The sequence below is a fragment of the Carassius carassius genome, chromosome 6, assembly GCF_963082965.1.
Source record: "Carassius carassius chromosome 6, fCarCar2.1, whole genome shotgun sequence".
Lineage (NCBI taxonomy): Eukaryota > Metazoa > Chordata > Actinopteri > Cypriniformes > Cyprinidae > Carassius > Carassius carassius.
The window spans coordinates 22,084,072-22,105,772 of NC_081760.1; the positions used below are offsets into that span (position 1 = coordinate 22,084,072).

General features: G+C 41.5%; 1 protein-coding gene across 1 annotated transcript in view; it reads left to right on the plus strand.

Moving 5' to 3' along the window:
* The window catches only part of LOC132142495 (propionyl-CoA carboxylase alpha chain, mitochondrial-like), a 73,726-nt gene that overhangs the window by 21,347 nt on the left and 30,678 nt on the right, over positions 1-21,701 (plus strand). Inside the window, exons 8-12 of the mRNA XM_059552407.1 lie at positions 14,516-14,552; positions 14,655-14,733; positions 18,528-18,630; positions 19,348-19,442; positions 21,479-21,629. Of these exons, the coding sequence (XP_059408390.1) occupies positions 14,516-14,552; positions 14,655-14,733; positions 18,528-18,630; positions 19,348-19,442; positions 21,479-21,629 (465 nt within the window). The remainder of the gene's footprint in view (positions 1-14,515; positions 14,553-14,654; positions 14,734-18,527; positions 18,631-19,347; positions 19,443-21,478; positions 21,630-21,701) is intronic.

Genomic DNA, 21,701 nt, shown 5'->3' on the forward strand with positions numbered 1-21,701 from the left:
GTGATTGGCTGAATGCCTCAAGCGTCTGAGGGAAATGTTACGCTCCTCACTATATTGTGATGCTGTGTCCCGGAGTGCAGAGACTAAAACATTAAAACCCATTACAAACTAGGCATTTGTTGCATCCAGTGGGAACATATTTACGGATTATAAGGAAAATACCAGCGGTTCTCAATTCCAGTCCTTGCGTACCCCAGCTCTGCATATTATGCATGTCTCTTTAACATACCTGATTCAATTAATCAACTCGTTAGAAGTGAGCTCTGTGCCTGAACTCTGTTCCGATTGACATGGTCCCAACACAGTGTTCAATGCTCCCTACTTACTGAGCTGAGGACAAATCTGTTACCTCACTTCAGAACATTCATTCATGGATTTGCAACGTCTTCACACACAGACAAGTGTGACATCATATACCTCTGTAAATAAAATTAAAAAATTACAATTTAAATTTACGTCTTGCACACTTCAATGCACTTTGAATGGAACATATACGTTTGCTTCGAACTGGAATCATGGCAGAATATCCTGTGATGTCCACTTCGCAGGGCACTTGCGTTCGAATAGAACAAACATCTGAAGCGATAAGAGAAACATACAAAATGTGCAGAGCGGTGGGTGGGCTGGGTTGATGTACTGAAATTGAGAACCATTGTCTTATACTGTTTTTTTTTACGCGTTGCATTGTATCGCGCCACGTAAACATGAAACCATGTCTATATTTGTGATCAGAGAAACAACAAACAAGCATTACTCTACACTGCTCAATACTCGTGTCAGTGGCAAATCCTTTAAATATGTAAACGTACTTACAGACTGTGAGTCAGAACAGCTGGCAGTGTAGTATACACTTCCAGGATCAGGAAACAGTCCTTCATAAAATGTGCTGCACACATCTGAATATTTGGGTTGAACTTTTCTGGAACAGTGTTGTAAATACAACTTAACCACTTTTTTCTAGTTGTGTATTCTTTTGGAAGACCAAACAAAGTAGTTTTTGCTTTCAGAAAGGAAAAACACAGCATCTCCACAACATGGTGCCGGTGGTAACAATGAGAATAAAAGTTACACCGCCTTTCGTTGCATGAATATCTGGGCGGCGTCTGCGCAAATCTTCCCACATCATGACGTAGACGTGGGGGCATGTATTAGAACGAGCTGTTTTAGGTTGGAGTGGTTGACTCTTAACTTTTATAAAGAATATCTCTTTGGAGACTTTAGTCTTTGCAACTTTACAGATCTTCTTTATGCACCAAGAGCTTGTAACACTCCAAAGAGAAAGGAAAATTTGGAATCGCATCATATGACCCTTTTGAGACTTACATATTGATACTAATACCCAAAAAACTTTCATTTTGATTTCATGGGGACTTTAAGTAAGTTATGTTCATATAATGTATATAAATATTACGTTATGTATTTTAACAGTGTTGTTCAATAAAACCATGTAATTACTTGGTTCTCTTACGAGAGCTCTCTCGTACTGCGTCTTAGCTAAGACGCTACGGGAAAAGTCTCTTTTCACGAAATACTGAAGCAAAAAATTATCCTTAATTTTGTATTTTTGTAAAGCGCATTTGCAGCAGTACACAGCCATAGGCGAGACGGCTCATTCGCTCATTGGCTTGTTCTGCGGCCACTGCACAGCCTATCGAGCGCGGGCTGATGCAACATCAGACCAATAAGGGTGCTTCGCGCCCTTCTTGCCACTTCCCGCCGAAACGGGTGTGGCCCAACCTATAAAAGGAGCTCGAAAAGGCTGACTCACCTGATTTTTCATCTCTTCAGCGAAGCTCACGCATCGCTGGATCACAGAGGAAGCAAGCTCCGTCTGAGAGGCATATCAGCGGGACGAGCCATTCTGAATCTGCTGGCCTTCGCCGCCTTCCACTGCCATTCCTGCTGCGCTGTCCGGCGCCTATATCCTTTCAATTCTGTTATATCCACTGTTCTTTATGTGTGTGTGTGTTCGCCCTGCGACACGCACTCGTAAAAGAGCTCGCGTCTTTTTTAAGATGCCTTCCTGCGGCTCGTCAGAGCCCCACTCAGCGAGGGAGACCGGTACATCATCTGTGTCTCCTGCCTGGGTGAAGATCATGCAGCGCTCGCGCTCGCTGACGGCGGATGCCCCACTGCGAGCTGTTGCCATGGTGACTCTGAGGACTCGCCTGGCCTTTTTCTCTGAGCCTGCATTCTCCGCTGCGCTGAGGCGCCGTAAAAGCATCGCTTCCAGCGGATTCCGGAACCGTCTTCAGCTCCGTGCTTCACCGGCCCCCCCTGCATCGCTTCCAGGTGGGCAGCGCCCGCTGTTTGCCGGCGCGTCGTCCGAGGAAGTCGATCTCAGGGCCGCGTCGGGGGAAGAGGACACGCGCTCTCTGCTAGCTTCGGGCAGTGAGGGTTGGGCGAGCTCCGAGGATCTCGCGCCTTCTGCTCAGAAGCCCAGCAGACGGGCTGACATCGAGAAGGAGCCGGGGCGAATGCTCGTGTTGGCCGCGATGAGTCTCGGCCGCGAGTGGTTTGCACCAGCGCCCCCCTTTCATTCCCGGCTGGATGGTATTTCCCTTTCGGATGAGCGTACTTCTCAAAGCCCGCCTCATTTCTTCCTGAGCTTCACAAAGAGGTAGCGAAGGCTTGGAACGCTCCATATTCAGCGCGAACTCGTTCGTCTGTCTCACTAGCATTCTCCACACTGATGATGCTAAAAACAGGAACTACCACTCACTTCCGCCGGTGGAACAGGCGATAGCGATGCACCTTTGTCCGCCCTCTGCTGGACGGCAGCAAAAGCGGTGTTGCCATCTAAAGCCTGCTGTGTGACGCTGCGTCGGCACTACTAACGATGGCTGCTTCATCGAAGCGCAGGTGTACGAGTTCCGCTGTGGCCGAGCTCTCACCCAAGCGCGCCGCTGTTTCAGTTCCAGGAATTGTGAATCAGTGCCCATCTCCACATGTAAGCACAGCCCTGCACACAGGGCTCGCGCACATAAGATCGACACAGATCGGTCGAGCGCGCCGCATAGTAAACGTCCCCACTCCCCAGTGCCCACATACACTGTCACATACGGCGCGTGGCTTCTGTAAAAACGAGGCCCGTGCGCGTACGCTCTGCACAGGCAGACAGCGAGTTGAAAATGGTAAATGTGCACATATGCAGCCCACAGTTACTCGCAGACATATCGAGTCCCACGGGACCTGCTCAGCCTTCCCCCAGTCGGTTAAGCACCGGGACGGTGTCGAGGAGGAGCGATCTGCCCGCTGTGATCAGTGCGCTCCCCGCCTCAAATGCGCAGCACACCCGAGCGCCGCCGTTGCCCGGTCAACAGAGCGCGCTTCGCATCCAGCCCTTAGCCATTCATGCAGATGCATGGTTAGCGCTTCCAGGGGTTTCGGATTGGGTGCTAGGCATTATAAAGAGAGGCTACTCGCTACAGTTTTTTTTTTTTTTTTTTTTATTCGACGCCCTCCGCGCTTTTTAGCGCGCGTCGAAACTACGGTCAAAACAGAAGTAGCACACATACTTCGGGCCGAAATATCAAAACTGTTGAGCAAAGGGGCTGTAGAGCCTGCGTCTCAAGCTCAAAGCGAGGGGGGGGGGCTGTACAGCAGATACTCTCTGGTGCCCAAGAGAGACGGGGGTCTCAGGCCCATACTGGATCTAAGACAGCTGAACAAGGCATTGATGAAACGCAGTTTCAAAATGCTTACGACCAGGAAACTCCTCGCGGAGATTCGCAGAGGGGACTGGTTCATGTCAATAGATCTGAAGGACGCGTATTTTCAAATACAGATAGCGTCAAACCACAGGCGATATTTGAGATTCGCCTTCGAGGGCCAGGCATACCAGTTTACAGTCCTGCCATTCGGCTTGTCCGTAGCTCCTCGTACGTTTACGAGGTGCATGGATGCAGCGCTCGCTCCTCTCAGACTCAGAGGCATACGAGTGCTGAATTATTTGGACGACTGGCTGGTTTTGGCCCGATCACAAGCGGAGCTCGTGGACCACAGGGCCGTTTTACTCGATCACCTCGAGAAGCTCGGCCTCAGTGTCAATTGGGCGAAGAGTTCGCTGAACCCCAGTCAGACGATCCTGTTTCTGGGTATAGTTCTGAACTCGTGTTCCATGATGGCATGGGCATTCAGCGCGCAGCGAGTTCTTTCCGCTGCGGCGCGACCGTGTTGCTCAAAAACTGTCAAAAGATGCTGGGTCTTATGGCCTCAGCATCTCGGGTTCTGCGGCTGGGCCTGCTCTGCATGCGCCCCCTGCAGTTCTGGCTGAAGGCTCGGGTGCCGCGCAGAGCGCTTTATGCGTTCCCTCCCGTCTCCCTCCTTCCGCAGGTGATGGAACGGGTGAGAGAAACGAGATGTTCAATACTGCTTGTAGCACCTCTTTGGAAGAACCAACCATCGTTCCCAGATTTGATGCAGTTAGCAGATGTCCCATCCACGATCAAAGTTTATGTGGGGGCCATCGTGGCGTTTTCTGAAACGACGTCCGGTCAGTCAATAGGAAGGAACGATTTAGTCATCCGGTTCCTCAGAGGAGCTAGGAGGCTGAATCCTCCCAGACCACCGTCAGTCCCTATGTGGGACCTCGCGGCGGTTTTTGGAGGCCTTGAAGGGTCCCCCTTTTGAGCCTTTCCAATCGGTTAGCCTTCAGCATCTGTCGTTCAAGACAGTATTCTTGTTGGCTCTCGCTTTGGTGAAGCGTGTGGGTGATTTGCATGCGCTCTCGGTGAGCCAGTCGTGCTTGGAGTTTGGGCCTAATGACTCAAGGGTCATACTCAAACCTAGGCACGGTTATGTGCCGAAATCCCTCAACACGCCGTTTCGGGCTCAGGTTATTGCCCTGTCAGCCCTGCCGGTGTCAGGAGAGGATAGAGACTCGAGTCTTCTTTGCCCTGTCAGGGTTTTAAGAGCTTATGTGTCTCGCTCTGCTGCCTTTCGGCAGACGGAGCAGCTGTTTGTCTCGTTCGGTGGACGTTCCAAGGGAATGGCTGTTTTGAGACAGACTCTATCCAGATGGATAGTTGACGCCATAGCGTTAGCTTATGCTTCCAGGGGCCATCAGTGCCCGTTGGGCATCAGAGCACACTCCACAAGAGGCGTCGCCTCGTTGTGGGCGTGGTCTACTGGGATCTCCTTGCAGGATATATGTACGGCGGCAGGTTGGGCCTCGCCGTCTACATTTATCAGGTTCTATAACCTGGAGGTTCCCGCCTTGCAAGCAAGGCTGCTGTCGGTATAGTCGAATCAGGGCCCTGAGGGGAATTCTGAGTTCACGAGCGCTATGCACTGCCGACTGTTATATGGGCAGTATTGCGTAAGACCCGCATTGCCACATTGGTCAGGCTTGCCTCGGCTGTGTGATGTCATATTGCCGCATCTACGGATGCTGCTAGATATGGGACGGAGGGCTTCCCCCCTTTTCTGTCCTGGACTCTCTGTGAGTCCCTCAGGTGACTGTGCACTGTAAATCCTGGGCGTTGCTTCAGGTTTATTGGTGTGTGATCCCTGCGCGCACGGCGTTTTGCATTGGGTTCCCGTAGCCTCTTAGCTAAGACGCAGTACGAGAGAGCTCTCGTAAGAGAACGTACTCTGTTACTAAACGTAACCTCGGTTCTCTCTAGAAGAGCGAACGAGTACTGCGTTCTCTGCCGTGCGTACGATTCACTCTGGTTCGCTTCGGCGATGAAATAAATCAGGTGAGTCAGCCTTTTCGAGCTCCTTTTATAGGTTGGGCCACACCCGTTTCGGCGGGAAGTGGCAAGAAGGGCGCGAAGTGCCCTTATTGGTCTGATGTTGCATCAGCCCGCGCTCGATAGGCTGTGCAGTTGCCGCAGAACAAGCCAATGAGCGAATGAGCTGTCTCGCCTATGGCTGTGTACTGCTGCAAATGCGCTTTACAAAAATACAAAATTAAGGATAATTTTTTGCTTCAGTATTTCGTGAAAAGAGACTTTTCCCGTAGCGTCTTAGCTAAGACGCAGTACTCGTTCGCTCTTCTAGAGAGAACCGAGGTTACGTTTAGTAACCGAGTACGTTTTCAAATTTTATTTGAACCAGTTATTATTGCTTCATCGTTAGTTTATATATAAATAGTCACACAAAAGCCTGGTTTTCTCTTAGGTCTGTTTGTGTTACAAAAAAATAGTCAAAATAATCAGTAGATTACTTGATTATCAAAATAATCATTAGTTACAGCCCTAGATTAATTAAAAGATTTCAAAATACAACTGTATTGTCTTACTACTTGTAATTAAAAGACAAGTATTTTGTCATTGGAAATTTCTTAAATATTCTATTAAAATATTCTAGTGAATTCTCATTCTAGTGAACCAACTATCTGTATTTTGTCATCTCGTGAGCTATTGTCTCATAACTAATCCTTTTAAATGATATAAAGCTTTAAAGTACTGCATAAAGGGTGTGGCCACTTGAATGACAGGTGGATTGCCACAACGGTCAACGCCATCTAGCTAGGTGGGTGTGGTTTCAGCCACTAGCTCCTGCCTTTTTGCTTATTTTCGATTATCCAGGAGTGACAAGCTGCCAAGAAGTACTTTTGGCTTTCAAAAATGCTCTTCAATAACCTATGGGTGACGTCATGGACACTGTCCATGTTTTTCATACAGTCTACGGTGTGAACGCACAGATTCCGGGAAATCACTGGCAGTGTGAATGAACCAAAATTTAGCTATCAGGGAATGATTGCCAGGACACATTACCCATGTATTTCGAGCCAATTTTTTTTTCGATACATTTTAAATTTATGTTAAGTGCAGGCCTTTCTTTTAAAATTTGCATAGATTTATTTATATGTTGAGAGTAGGACCTGAGCGATGTCATGTGAGGTGGTGTTCGTTCGCGCATCTTAGAGACGTACTGCAGATGAACAAGCACTCTTAAAAATGCATATTGCATATGTAAATGCAGACATCAGATAGACATCTCTGAGATGTACATGTGTGATTAGGGTAAGTGCTTTGCTGTTAGGTGCTGGAGCCACCTTCTGATGAACTTTATGGCACTGGTGCTGGTTTCGTCAAACATTAGTCTGGTGCCCTACAGTGGTTCTCCAAGTCAGAAAAGTCATAACATTGTTAGAAGAATGTTCTCTGTGGAATATTTTCACTGCAAAACAATAAGAAATTCTGAAAATATAATTGCAAATTTTGAGAGAAGCCGCAGCAAAATCAGTAATTTTGATTGCAAAAATCGCAAAAAAAAAAATTTGTTAAATCCTGGAAACCCTGTTTGGTAGACCTATATGCTTACATAGTTGTTTGTATTTGAACATTTTCACGCATTTGTGATCATTTTATTATTTAGCCTACTGTTGATTTTCGGTAATAGTAGCTATAATATTGGAAAATTTATTTAATTAAATGGAGGTTGGAGTAGACTAACTTACCTGTTAAATATGCACATTCATGGTTAATAGCTTTTTTAGATTGCTCACATTTCAGACTTACTGACTAATGATCTATGAAGAAGATGTCTCCTTCCTCTTCTGTCTTTATTGCCATTCTTATCTCTGTGGGCAGTTTTTGAGTCCAGAGTTGTTAAGTTATAATGACCTCATTACATTGTGATGCAATATGTTATTCCATTTGGAAAGATATTTAATTTACGGCACTACAGTTGCAGCTTGAAGTCGCGCTGGTATTAAAAAATATTTTGAAGGTATTAAAAAGGTAGTAAAAGGTATGAAATTTAACCTGAAGTTCTGTATATACCCTGGTTTGGTGATACTGTATCCACTCTCAAAAACGGAATATCGACATATAAAGAAAAAAATAAATCATACAAGATTCATGGTAACTTTAGGTGTTTTAGCAGGGGTGTGATTCTTCCGGAAAAATCTGGAAATCCGGCTTTTCCCACCTGAAAATGATGCTCTCGTAAATCATGCAAAAAAAAAAAGTGCGTGGGGTGGTAGGCGGTTGCGATGGGTCGGGTATTGGTAAACATAATGATCGCTTACCGCTGTCAATGTTTTCGTGCCTTTGAATCATGTCGTCATGTCACTCCGCAAGTAGTCCATTAATTTGTCAAGATTGAAGTTCAAAGTGTACGCGCACCGTTCTGAATGCGCACACACCCAACCATCTACTCACGTTTACAGCTTCAGTTGACTGACGAAGACCGTGAACACGGGTGATTCATGTAAGCAAATCCAATAAATTGTCTTTCATTTTTATACGCAGGTCTAGTAAAATTGAATCAATCAATTGATCACTTTTGTGCGGGCGGCAGTGGTTCAGTGGTTCATGTAGGTTGTCTACAAACCGGAAGGTTGGTGGTTCGATCCCCGGCTCCACCTGACCAAGTGTCGAGGTGTCCTTGAGCAAGACACCTAACCCCAGCTGCTCCCAACGAGCTGGATGGCGCCTTGAATGGCAGACACCGCAGTCGTTGTGTGAATGAGTGTATGAATGGGTGAATGTGAGGCAAATTGTAAAGCGCTTTGGATGGCCATGTGGTCTGTTGAAAGCGCTATATAAATGCAGTCCATTTACCATTTTACCATTTTTGTCATGATTCCATAACATTAATGTTAAACGATTCTGGTCTAACTTTGCAAAGTAACGCCATGTTGGTTATTGCTTACTTCTAGCTAGAAAGTTTAGCAGCTTCTACACGGCTCGAAATTGCCAACATTTTTGTCGCATATGCTCCTGAAATTTAATCTGTGAGACCTAAAAATATATTTGGGAGTAACGTTATATGCGCGGAGCTTATGAGCATATCTGTCCACTAATTTCTCGTCCGATTTGCGAACTAATGACTCCTTTGAACCGATTCACTTTAATGAATGCTTAAATCTGATCTGGGTCGAGTTTCCCGATAACAATGTATCTTAGCTCTGAAGAGCGCTCTCAACGTTCAAGGTTATAAACACTCGCCGCAATTCCACGTGCTTTTCCCAAAAACTTTACTTGACATGAACGCGTTCTACGTGCTACTAAAGAGTCGCTGTCCATTCGCGAAATTCGTGCTGAAATATAACCTATGGAATCGTACTCTGAACGTTCAACCTAATAATCGTCTTCTGTTGTGAATTAGCAATCATAGAAGTCTATAATAAAGCACTGACAAAATGGCTGAACAAAAACACAAGAAAAGATACCTTTCAAAAATATAGAGGCAAATAAAGATGTTATTTTTAATAGATTTAAAGGACACCATAGAAATAAGGAAAAACAAAACATCTGGGAGGACAAGAAATGCCCAATAAATGGCTGTTTTCGTGCACGTCAGCAGCAAGTTATTGACAGATTTTTTGGATTTCATCCCTATTTTGCCCAGTCTTTGAAGCATATTTCCCACATTACTCCTTTTATGATTTTTTTTTTTGTTCAATCATTTAATTTAGATGTGTATTTAAAATTTTCTTCCCTTTTTTAATTATTTAATTTATAAATTCATTTAAACAAAAAACAAGTACAATATTTTTTATTAATTTATTATATACTATATAAATTATGTCACTGTGTGCGTGTGGTGGGTTGGGGGGTAAGTGCACCGTATAGTTACCTGCTTTTTTGTCCTTTGTCGATCACACCTATGTTTAGGTAACTTGAGTTTGTCTCCCGACGGCTAGATAGCGGTCTTCATCTCTGAACTTAAACAGTGACAGGAAATACTAGCATTAAGGCATGCCACCATAGACATAAATACTATGTTTTTGCACGCCACATCATTAGTGTTTATATAGTTCGCTGTATAGCTGTAATGGAGGAAGAAAGAATTGTTCCAGTTCCCGCCTCGGTGTACAAAGCTAAACATAAAGTGTTATGTCGTTTGGGCTTTTGTGGTAATGTCCGCCCAGGGACTGGGGCGCGGGTTGCCAACTCTGTTCTGCCGCTTGCCGCATCCCATGTGAAGGGCCTCACTCAGGGTGCAGCAGGTGGTAGGGTCGCCACGCGGCTGCAGCTTTCTCTCGTGGGGCGGTTTGTGCAGTTGGGGCGGTGCTCGCGTCGCGGTCTCAGTGATTCCACACAAAACAAATACAAACTGAAAGTTGAAAAGTACTGAGAATGTTCAACATCTGTATTTATTTTTATGTTTTACAATTGTTTTGTTTTTTTAGGAATCCTGCAAAAACATTATTTTTCATTGATATTAAGCAGATGTTATTTTTTGTTCGGATCAATTTTATGACACTGTCACAATTGAAAAATTAATATATCCTATGCTTAAAATAAGAAATATCCCAATATATCGCCTTGCTAACAGTATCGAAATTAGGGCTGGGATAAACGATTATTTTTTAAACGATTAATCTAGCGATTATTTTTCCGATGCATCGATTAATCTAACGATTAATTTTTCCGGACCGATTCGATTTCGATTATCTCCCCATTAATCGACTACTAACAATTTATACATGTTGATTTACATATCTGAATGAAAAAAAACATGAATTCCTTAACATTGCAATATGGTTATTGCTCTTAAAATTACAAAATAAAAGACTGACTAAGAATGCATTACTTTGCACTTGTATAGAGATAGCATTCAATAAAACATTGAAGCCTTGAAAACACATAGCTTACTGAAACAAGCTTACTGAACACATAGGGACTAGCTTACTGAAAAAAAGTTCTTCTTTCAGATGAAAATAACAACAACTTGATGTCTAGCATTCAATAAAAATGGTCACCCAAAATACTTGTTTAGAGCAATTAAAAGAATACAGTAACCAATGTAAACTTGAGGGCTTTAAGCTAATACAGATAGCTTTTCCAAAAAAATAAAAATAAATTAACAGTGGGAGCCAGCAGCCTGTCATGGAGAAAAAAAAATCTCTGAATGCTCCACGTGAAGCTTTGGCGTTCCGCCCTTTTTCTATCGTGTCTAATGATTTTGGTTAATATGCACGAATGCATGAGAGAGGGAGAGAGAGAGAGCACGCTCGTGTAGTTTGAAGACTGTGAGTGCGCGAGCGCACGTGAAACTTTGGTGTTTCGCCCTTTTTCTATCGTGTTTAATGATTTTGATTAATATGCACAAGGGAGGGAGAGAGCAAGAAGCGCTCGTGTTGTTTGAAGACTGTGAGTGCGCGCGCAGCCGGGGCTCTCTCTCGTACGCGCCCTGTCACTTTCACTCACCGATCAAATAAGGCTTTGACAGCCGCCAAAAAAAAAAGATCAATGCAGAAAAACCCCTGGATTGGTTATATAACGTTGGACAGAATGTTGATCCAGCCATCGCGTATATTCAGCGCACATAAGGTAAACGTTTTGCAAACGTTTTTTAGAGAAATAAAAACAGGTCGTCGAATCGATGCGCATATTTTGCGTCGACGTATTTTTTGCGTCGACGTCATTGATGACCTCGACGCGTTGTCCCAGCCCTAATCGAAATATATCGTTTTGCAACTTCTGTATCGTGATACGTATCGTATCGCCAGATTCTTGCCGATACGCATTGCATTTTACTCTGTTGTTGTGTTTGGGTTTAATAATAATAATAATAATAATGTATATATATATTAGCAAGAGAGAGATGTATGTATGTATGTTTATATGTGTGTGTGTGTTCTCTGTTGCAAAGCATATAAAAAAACTCTTAACCACAATAAAGCTACATATCAATCCTCTTTAAACTCAATTCTCTTGTCTCTATTCCTTTTCTCCCTCCTCCATCCATCTCCTCCTCCTGCCTGCTGTTTAAATTGCCTTTAATGGTCGTTTTGACACTTCCTGAGCTGATAGGGCTCTATAAAGCAAAGATGTGATGCATGACACTCTGACTGTATGGCAATTACCATCTGTGAAAACCTCCTCAACGACCCTGATAACATCAGCAAACTGATCACAGTCTGGCTCTCAAACACACGTGAACATCTCTTCTTTAGTCCCTTCTGCTGGATTTCTCACCTTAGCTTAACTTCATTTAACGCTGGTGTAGAACTCTGCTGTTAATGTATTTTGACATCTGGTGAGAAAGAACATTTCAGTGGTTGTTTCATTATTTCAGTAATTGTTTGTAAACAATTACTTTGTCTCTATTTTCAATTTGTAACAAATTTCTTAAAGCAATTAAATATGACCTATTGTCACTAAACGTGTTAAAATTACTTGCAGTCAATAAGGAGTCACATTAGTATTTTTGGCAGGAAAATATTTATAATTTGATTCTTTGGTTCTTTCAGTGTGCAAAAAATGCATAATATGGTCATGTCCCACTGTTTTAGATTAAACGTGTCAGTCTTCCAAGTATTTACTATAATTAATTGACTTATTAATATATTTTTCTCTCTCTTTTTCTCTATTTTTTTTATTAATTATTATTATATCTATTTTTATATATTAATTATAATTTCTGGAACATAAAACGTATGTTCCAGAAATGTATGTTACAGTGGGACTTAACACTCATTATTTGTTTTTATGTTATTTGTACAAAAAAGCACATTTGGTAATTAACTGATGAACTGTTCTTCAGTTTGCCTACAGAGCAAACAGGTCTGGTGACGATGCAGTAAACATTGGACTGCATTATGTTCTGCAACACCTAGACAGACCGGGGACCTATGTGAGGATCCTGTTTGTGGACTTCAGCTCGGCTTTTAACACGATCATGCCAAACCTCCTCCTGCCCAAACTAACTCAGCTCTCCGTGCCCACCTCCGTCTGTCAGTGGATCAACAGCTTCCTGACAGACAGGCAGCAGCTAGTGAGGCTGGGAAAATACACATCCAGCACCCGTACAATCAGCACCGGAGCTCCCCAGGGCTGCGTTCTCTCCCCACTGCTCTTCTCCCTGTACACTAATGATTGCACATCTAAGGATCACTCTGTTAAGCTCCTGAAGTTTGCAGATGACCCCACACTCATCGGCCTCATTCAGGACGGTGACGAGTCTGCTTACAGACAGGAGGTTAAAGAGCTGGCTGTCTGGTGCACTCTCAACAACCTGGAGCTTAACACGCTCAAAACAGTGGAGATGACTGTGGACTTCAGGAGAAACCCCCCTGCACTCCCCCCACTCACCATCATGAACAGCACTGTGACTGCAGTGGAGTCATTCAGGTTCCTGGGCACCACTATCTCTCAGGACCTGAAGTGGGACATTCACATTGACTCCATTGTGAAAAAGGCCCAGCAGAGGTTGTACTTCCTTCGCCAGCTGAGGAAGTTTAACCTGCCACAGGATCTGCTGAAACAGTTCTACTCCACCATCATCAAATCCATCCTCTGCACTTCAGTAACTGTCTGGTTCAGCTCAGCTTCTAAATCTGACCTCAGAAGACTACAGAGGGTAGTCCGGACTGCTGAGCGAATCATCGGTTCAACTCTCCCATCTATTCAAGAACTATACTTATCCAGAGTGAGCAAAAGGGCTGTTAAAATCACTCTGGACCCCTCACATCCAGCACACTCCCTCTTTGAACTGTTGCCATCTGGTGGACGCTACAGAGCTCTGAACACCAGAACGACCAGACACAGGAATAGTTTCTTCCCTCAGGCAATCCATCGTATGAACAGCTGATACACACTGAACACACTACACTTTATATTTATATACACATACACTTAATTTATCTAACACACATACTTAGTATACACTTAAATTTTGCACATAATATACATGTACATAAATAACTGCATTTTTGTAATATACCTGCCTACAATTGTCAATTTGTATATTGTTATTCCTTATCTACTTATTTGTATTTTTTGTATTTTTATATTCTTTTATTATGTGTTTTATGTTCTGTCGCTGTCATTCTGTTGTACTGCGGAGCTTCTGTCACGAAAACAAATTCCTCGTATGTGTAAACATACCTGGCAATAAAGCTCATTCTGATTCTGATTCAAATGAAGATTTTCTTGAATAGTGGCTTATATGCAGTTGCATGTACTATACAAGAATAAGATTTGAATAAGGGTCACTAACTAAAGTCACTTCAGTTAATGGTGTGTCAGGTGCTGATGTATGATTATTTTAATTAAAACAAGCCAATTTCATTCAAATTTTCTATTTGTTACACTGTTAAATGTTTTAGATCATAATATTTAAATCAAATTTAAATCACATTTAAAACCATTGCATTTTTTTTTACCCTTGCCTTCATGTATTTTTCCTACTTTTGTAATTATAGATTTGTTAAACCCTTGTCCCGGGGCCAGACTTTTAATTTTGAAACTGAAAAGGAAAATCCATCATAAAATGACTTATTACATTCAAAATCTCTGATCCAAACGTGCCCATAGCTGAAGAATCAGTCCAGTTAACCACACAGTATTTTGGTTTCATAAGAGTAAACCAATTAGACATAATTATCATGAATATGAGTTGCTAACCAGGTGAATTTTGTTTAAATCTGAACATTTAACATTCAATCACAAAAACGGTCTACAGTAGTTAGTAAAACTATTATGCTATGTTACTCCCCCTGCTGGACATGATGAGGAACTGAATCGCCTTATGTACTGCAGGCCACATCTCACAAACAGATATGCATTTACTAAGCAAGCTGATGTTTATCTATTTTTTTTTTCAGAATGCAGAAGAGGCTGTTAAAATTGCAGGAGAAATTGGTAAGAATCATTCAAATGGTGACATTTTTATAATGCTTTTTATCTGTCAAGAAAAAGGTAAAGTGATAAAGCAAACTCAGAATTTGTGTCCATCTCTTAAAGGCTACCCTGTTATGATAAAGGCATCTGCTGGTGGAGGCGGTAAAGGGATGAGGATTGCCTGGAATGATGAGGAAACCAGGTGAGACATGAGAAAGGCAGATTCAGCAATGCTATAAAACTGATATCAGAACCAGTGACACTGTGTAAGTTTTGAGAGAGTCTTTGGAGAGAGTCAGTCTGAGGTTCTTATTCAAGCAGTTCTAAGTTTTATTAGACCATTTAGTTAATTAATTATTTGAATTTGTTTTGGGTCAGTGGTATGGGAAATCAGGAATGGAAACAAAGTGACCAGAGTAGGGCTGGGCGATATGGAGCAAAAAACATATATCGTTATATTTTGCTATATCTCGATATACGATATATATCTCAATATCTTTACAGGAAAAATAACCCCCCAAAAACTAAATATGCCAAATATTATATGTTTAGGGCCTTATGAAATGTTTTATTGTTTTCTTCACCAGATGTTTTTTGTTATCTAATTCTGTGTTTAAGCAAGTGTAATTATTTAAATGCATAAAAACAACTTAATTTGTTACATTTTTTTTTATTAAAATAGCTTTATGAAAAATGTTTTTTCCCCTCTGAAATTCTGTGTATTCACATTTTTCTGGTTATCAAATGAAGGCATAAAACATTCATTTAATTTATCTTTTAATACAACCCGAATTCCGGAAAAGTTGGGACGTTTTTTTAAATTTTAATAAAATGAAAACTAAAGGAATTTCAAATCACATGAGCCAATATTTTATTCACAATAGAACATAGATAACGAAGCAAATGTTTAAACTGAGAAATTTTACACTTTTATCCACTTAATTAGCTCATTTAAAATTTAATGCCTGCTACAGGTCTCAAAAAAGTTGGCACGGGGGCAACAAATGGCTACAAAAGCAAGCAGTTTTGAAAAGATTCAGCTGGGAGAACATCTAGTGATTAATTAAGTTAATTGATATCAGGTCTGTAACATGATTAGCTATAAAAGCTTTGTCTTAGAGAAGCAGAGTCTCTCAGAAGTAAAGATGGGCAGAGGCTCTCCAATCTGTGAAAGACTGCGTAAAAAAATTGTGGAAAACTTTAAAAACAATGTTCCTCAAAGGCTTTGCAAATCTCATCATCTACAGTGCATAACATCATCAAAAGATTCAGAGAAACTGGAGAAATCTCTGTGCGTAAGGGACAAGGCCGGAGACCTTTATTGGATGCCCGTGGTCTTCGGGCTCTCAGACGACACTGCATCACTCATCGGCATGATTGTATCAATGACATTACTAAATGGGCCCAGGAATACTTTCAGAAACCACTGTCGGTAAACACAATCCGCCGTGCCATCAGCAGATGCCAACTAAAGCTCTATCATGCAAAAAGGAAGCCATATGTGAACATGGTCCAGAAGCGCCGTCGTGTCCTGTGGGCCAAGGCTCATTTAAAATGGACTATTTCAAAGTGGAATAGTGTTTTATGGTCAGACGAGTCCAAATTTGACATTCTTGTTGGAAATCACGGACGCCGTGTCCTCCGGGCTAAAGAGGAGGGAGACCTTCCAGCATGTTATCAGCGTTCAGTTCAAAAGCCAGCATCTCTGATGGTATGGGGGTGCATAAGTGCATACGGTATGGGCAGCTTGCATGTTTTGGAAGGCTCTGTGAATGCTGAAAGGTATATAAAGGTTTTAGAGCAACATATGCTTCCCTCCAAACAACGTCTATTTCAGGGAAGGCCTTGTTTATTTCAGCAGGACAATGCAAAACCACATACTGCAGCTATAACAACAGCATGGCTTCGTCGTAGAAGAGTCCGGGTGCTAACCTGGCCTGCCTGCAGTCCAGATCTTTCACCTATAGAGAACATTTGGCGCATCATTAAACGAAAAATACGTCAAAGACGACCACGAAATCTTCAGCAGCTGGAAATCTATATAAGGCAAGAATGGGACCAAATTCCAACAGCAAAACTCCAGCAACTCATAGCCTCAATGCCCAGACGTCTTCAAACTGTTTTGAAAAGAAAAGGAGATGCTACACCATGGTAAACATGCCCCGTCCCAACTATTTTGAGACCTGTAGCAGAAATCAAAATAGAAATGAGCTCATTTTGTGCATAAAATTGTAAACTTTCTCAGTTTAAACATTTGCTATGTTATCTATGTTCTATTGTGAATAAAATATTGGCTCATGTGATTTGAAAGTCTTTTAGTTTTCATTTTATTCAAATTTAAAAAAACGTCCCAACTTTTCCGGAATTCGGGTTGTAATTGAAAATTAAGCAAACTTTATTTTTTGGTAAACAAAAGGGATTTACTATACTAAATAATACATGGAAGAAATGTTGTGTGATTATTCCTTAAATTATATTAGTTTCATTTTAATAGTAGTAGTAGTAGGCTATGAACATTCTGCTGAACTAGTAATAGATAGATTTCTGGCAAATACTTTTATTTTGACAGGTTTACCTTAACAGTTCTGTGTCAGGTCAGATGCTCATGGAGTTACTCTCAGTGCAGTTCTGGAGATGTTGTTCATATGTTCACATCCTCATTTAGTGAGTCGACAGAAGCTGAAATCACCGGAGCGTCACGCGCTTCCGTGTGTTTAATGAATGAAGACGCGCTTCTGCGCCATTCATTAACACAGACAAGCAGAACATGCAGGATTCATATTTAAATAGACTTTTCCGGCTTAATATTTACAGATATTAGTCCATATCGCGATTTGATGTGAGTGCAATGACCTACTTTTGATTAATTCATTTAAAATTTGACAAATTCCGTGACATTCCACGTTAAACTGTAAATTCCGTTTTTATGACTGGATTCCGCGATTCCGTCCGTGTTTTCTGCATCGCGGAAATCATAGGGCCCTAAAGTAGACATCTGCCTGCTGTTCGTCCGACGTATTAAAACCGATGTATCTCCATATAATGGAGCCAGTTGTCTTTTTTTTTTATACTAGTTCTGCAGGCTCTGATCTGGTTGTGGACACCGCCATGTTTATGAGACAACACGCGAGGGGGAACAAAATCAAGGAGGCGGGGGGGCGAGCACAGCACAGAGAAGACAAACAAGCAAAGAGGCGGAATCAGAATTAAATATAAACAATATATCGATATATACGATATGTCAAAATCCATATCGTGTTTAAAAAATATCTCGATATATTTTAAATATCGAGATATCGCCTACCCCTAGACCAGATTGTAACCTTTATTGTTTTTAATTTGCTCATCCATGTATTAATGTAGTGAACTATGAGAGAGACTGTACATATACACATCGAGCCTTCAGATTCTCTCTGTGTGTCTCTCTCTCTCTTGCTTCCCTCCCTCCTTAACTTCCTGTGTTTTTGAGAATATTAATAAAAACATCAGTGGAATATGCTGCTGTAATTTTTTTTGTCTTTTATTGCCATAAGGTGAAGCCAGGCTTTTGTTTAAGCTTTAATTGGATTTATCTTGAGAGGCAAAGCAGTCACTCAAGCAATTCAGTGGAGACTGAGACAGACAGACAGACAGACAGACAGATAGTGAGAGTCAGTCCTCAGTCAAATTAGATGCTTATTTACTGAAGAGTAAGCCTCTTGCCACAAATGTCAAGTTCCCCTACAATGTATACCCAACCCAGATCCAGGCAGTTTAGCTAATTCAAGTAAGATCTGTTAGTTCACAGTCAGTTGTTCTCTCATTTCTCTGTAACTAGACATGAATGGGAGTTAATGGAAGTTAATAATAAAAAACCTTATCACTAACTATAAACAGAAGTTAATAACAAACAAGTGGTTGATTATATAATCAAATATGAATAATCATAATCTTTTTGTAACATTATTATTATTATAAAGCGATGAAGTCTTATGAAGTTTTGATATTTTGTTTCAGGGAAGGCTTTCGTTTTTCCTCCCAGGAGGCAGCATCTAGTTTTGGAGATGACCGTCTGCTGATTGAGAAGTTCATAGATAACCCCAGACATATTGAGATTCAGGTATTTACTGGACAATTGCCACCATACACTTAAGCCAAATTCAGACTGAATGATTTTAGCCCAGTTTTGGCTCGCCGACAGGTTTTGAGAAATCGAAAAATCGTCTGAACTCGGCTTTAGATTACCTTCTAGGTAGGAGGAAGTTAGTTGTAATTGGTGTAGTGGTTAGGGTGAAGGGCTAGTAACTAGCAGGTTTTTGGATCTATCCTCAGTTTTTTTTTTACTTGTCATTGTGCCCTTGAGTAAGCAGCTTAACTTCAGGTTGCACATTCTGATCAGCTAATTGTAAATAAAGCTTCTAGATTCAATAACATTCCCGGAGCTAATACAGTAAAGCAGTGCACTAGCATCACTAAGGTTGTGTGTTCAGTTCCCAGAGAACTCATAAATGGGTAATGTATACCTTCTCTGCTAAGTAAGTCACTTTGGGTAAATGCTTGTTAATGTTACAAACCTGTAAATGTGATTCAATTCTAGATTATAAATCTAGATGCATGACAAATTACATAGTTTACTCTGTTGTGGAGTTGTTTTTGAAAGAGTCTGGATTTTGAACCATCAAATTTGTGTTCTTTCTAAATTTTCAATGTGACTTTTTTACCGTATCTGCATCTTTCTCTACAGCAGAGATTGTCTACAGTGACATGGAATATTTATTTTTGTTTGAGTGGCAACATTTTTAGATATTTTTGCTAATGATTTCTGCTGTTGTTGCAGGTGTTGGCGGACAAACATGGCAATGCTCTGTGGTTGAATGAGAGAGAGTGCTCAATCCAGAGGAGAAACCAGAAAGTGGTGGAGGAGGCACCCAGGTTTAAGCAGTTTTTTTTTATCTTTTTTTCTTTTTTTTTTTAATAACTGTAGCCAACCTGAGAGTTGTTTTGATGCACCAAGTTATGTGCGAGAGAGTCATTGTGGAAGAATGGGGAAAAATATGATATACACATATGACTACACTGTGTTGCATTAAAATTTATTAAATTATTTAATTTAATTAATTTAATTTAGGGATGCAAGTTATTGGAATTTTGCCGATATGTTGATAGTTTTCAACTATGTTTGGCCGATAGCCGATGCCAGTACAGGTATATAATTATTTTTAGTTTTGGTTAGTTTTTAACTATAACTTTTATGTTAGAATTAAATAAACCATAATAAAGTTATTTTATAATGACAGTACAGTCGTGGCCAAAAGTTTTGAGAATTACATAAATATTGGAAATGGGAAAAGTTGCTGCTTAAGTTTTTATAATAGCAATTTGCATATACTCCAGAATGTTATGAATAGTGATCAGATGAATTGCATAGTCCTTCTTTGCCATGAAAATGAACTTAATCCCAAAAAAACCTTCCCACTGCATTTCATTGCTGTCATTAAAGGACCTGCTGAGATCATTTCAGTAATCGTCTTGTTAACTCAGGTGAGAATGTTGACGAGCACAAGGCTGGAGATCATCATGTCAGGCTGATTAGGTTAGAATGGCAGACTTGACATGTTAAAAGGAGGGTGATGCTTGAAATCATTGTTCTTCCATTGTTAACCATGGTGACCTGCAAAGAAACGCGTGCAGCCATCACTGCGTTGCATAAAAATGGCTTCACAGGCAAGGATATTGTGGCTACTAAGATTGCACCTAAATCAACAATTTATAAGATCATCAAGAACTTCAAGGAAAGAGGTTCAATTCTTGTAAAGAAGGCTTCAGGGCGTCCAAGAAAGTCCAGCAAGCGCCAGGATCGTCTCCTTAAGAGGATTCAGCTGCGGGATCGGAGTGCCACCAGTGCAGAGCTTGCTCAGGAATGGCAGCAGGCAGGTGTGAGCGCATCTGCACGCACAGTGAGGCCAAGACTTTTGGAAGAAGGCCTGGTGTCAAGAAGGGCAGCAAAGAAGCCACTTCTCTCCAAAAAAAACATCAGGGACAGATTGATCTTCTGCAGAAAGTATAGTGAATGGACTGCTGAGGACTGGGGCAAAGTCATATTCTCAGATGAAGCCCCTTTCCGATTGTTTGGGGCATCTGGAAAAAGGCTTATCCGGGGAAGAAAAGGTGAGCGCTACCATCAGTCCTGTGTCATGCCAACAGTAAAGCATCCTGACACCATTCATGTGTGGGGTTGCGGCTTTGGATCTTAATCCCATTGAGAACTTGTGGTCAATCCTCAAGAGGCGGGTGGACAAACAAAAACCCACTAATTCTGACAAACTCCAAGAAGTGATTATGAAAGAATGGGTTGCTATCAGTCAGGATTTGGCCCAGAAGTTGATTGAGAGCATGCCCAGTCGAATTGCAGAGGTCCTGAAAAAGAAGGGCCAACACTGCAAATACTGACTCTTTGCATAAATGTCATGTAATTGTCGATAAAAGCCTTTGAAACGTAAGAAGTGCTTGTAATTATATTTCAGTACATCACAGAAACGACTGAAACAAAGATCTAAAAGCAGTTTAGCAGCAAACTTTTTGAAAACGAATATTTATGTAATTCTCTAAACTTTTGGCCACGACTGTACATTGAAGATTTGAAAATAACTATATATAAACGATATATTCATCAGTTCATTTTTTTCCCCAGAAAGATGCAGTAGTAACCTTAACATTTTATTTTGCAATCTTTTAGAGCTCATAATTTGTTAAATCGTGATCTAATCGCACTATTAGACATGATCTAATCACTAGCACACCCTGAGCACATGTGAGTTACTCCTTTTATCGGCAAGACATATCGGCATAATTTTTTAGAGAACTAGAAATAGAAAAGTGAATTCCGTTGAGAGCTGTGTGGATACAGTAGACTTCCAGACTTGTGCAAATACCTACATTGCTATGTTTGACTTCATATGCCTGGTTAGCACCTTTCTGGACCCAGACACCCGGAGAGCGATGGGAGAGCAGGCCGTATCTCTGGCAAAAGCAGTGAAATACTCCTCAGCTGGCACTGTGGAGTTTCTTGTTGACTCCAAAAAGAACTTCTACTTCTTGGAGATGAACACCCGTCTACAGGTTTGTATGTATCAAACATGATTATGTTTAAAACACACCCTTTTTGCTCTGTTGAAATATGTTTTTGAAATG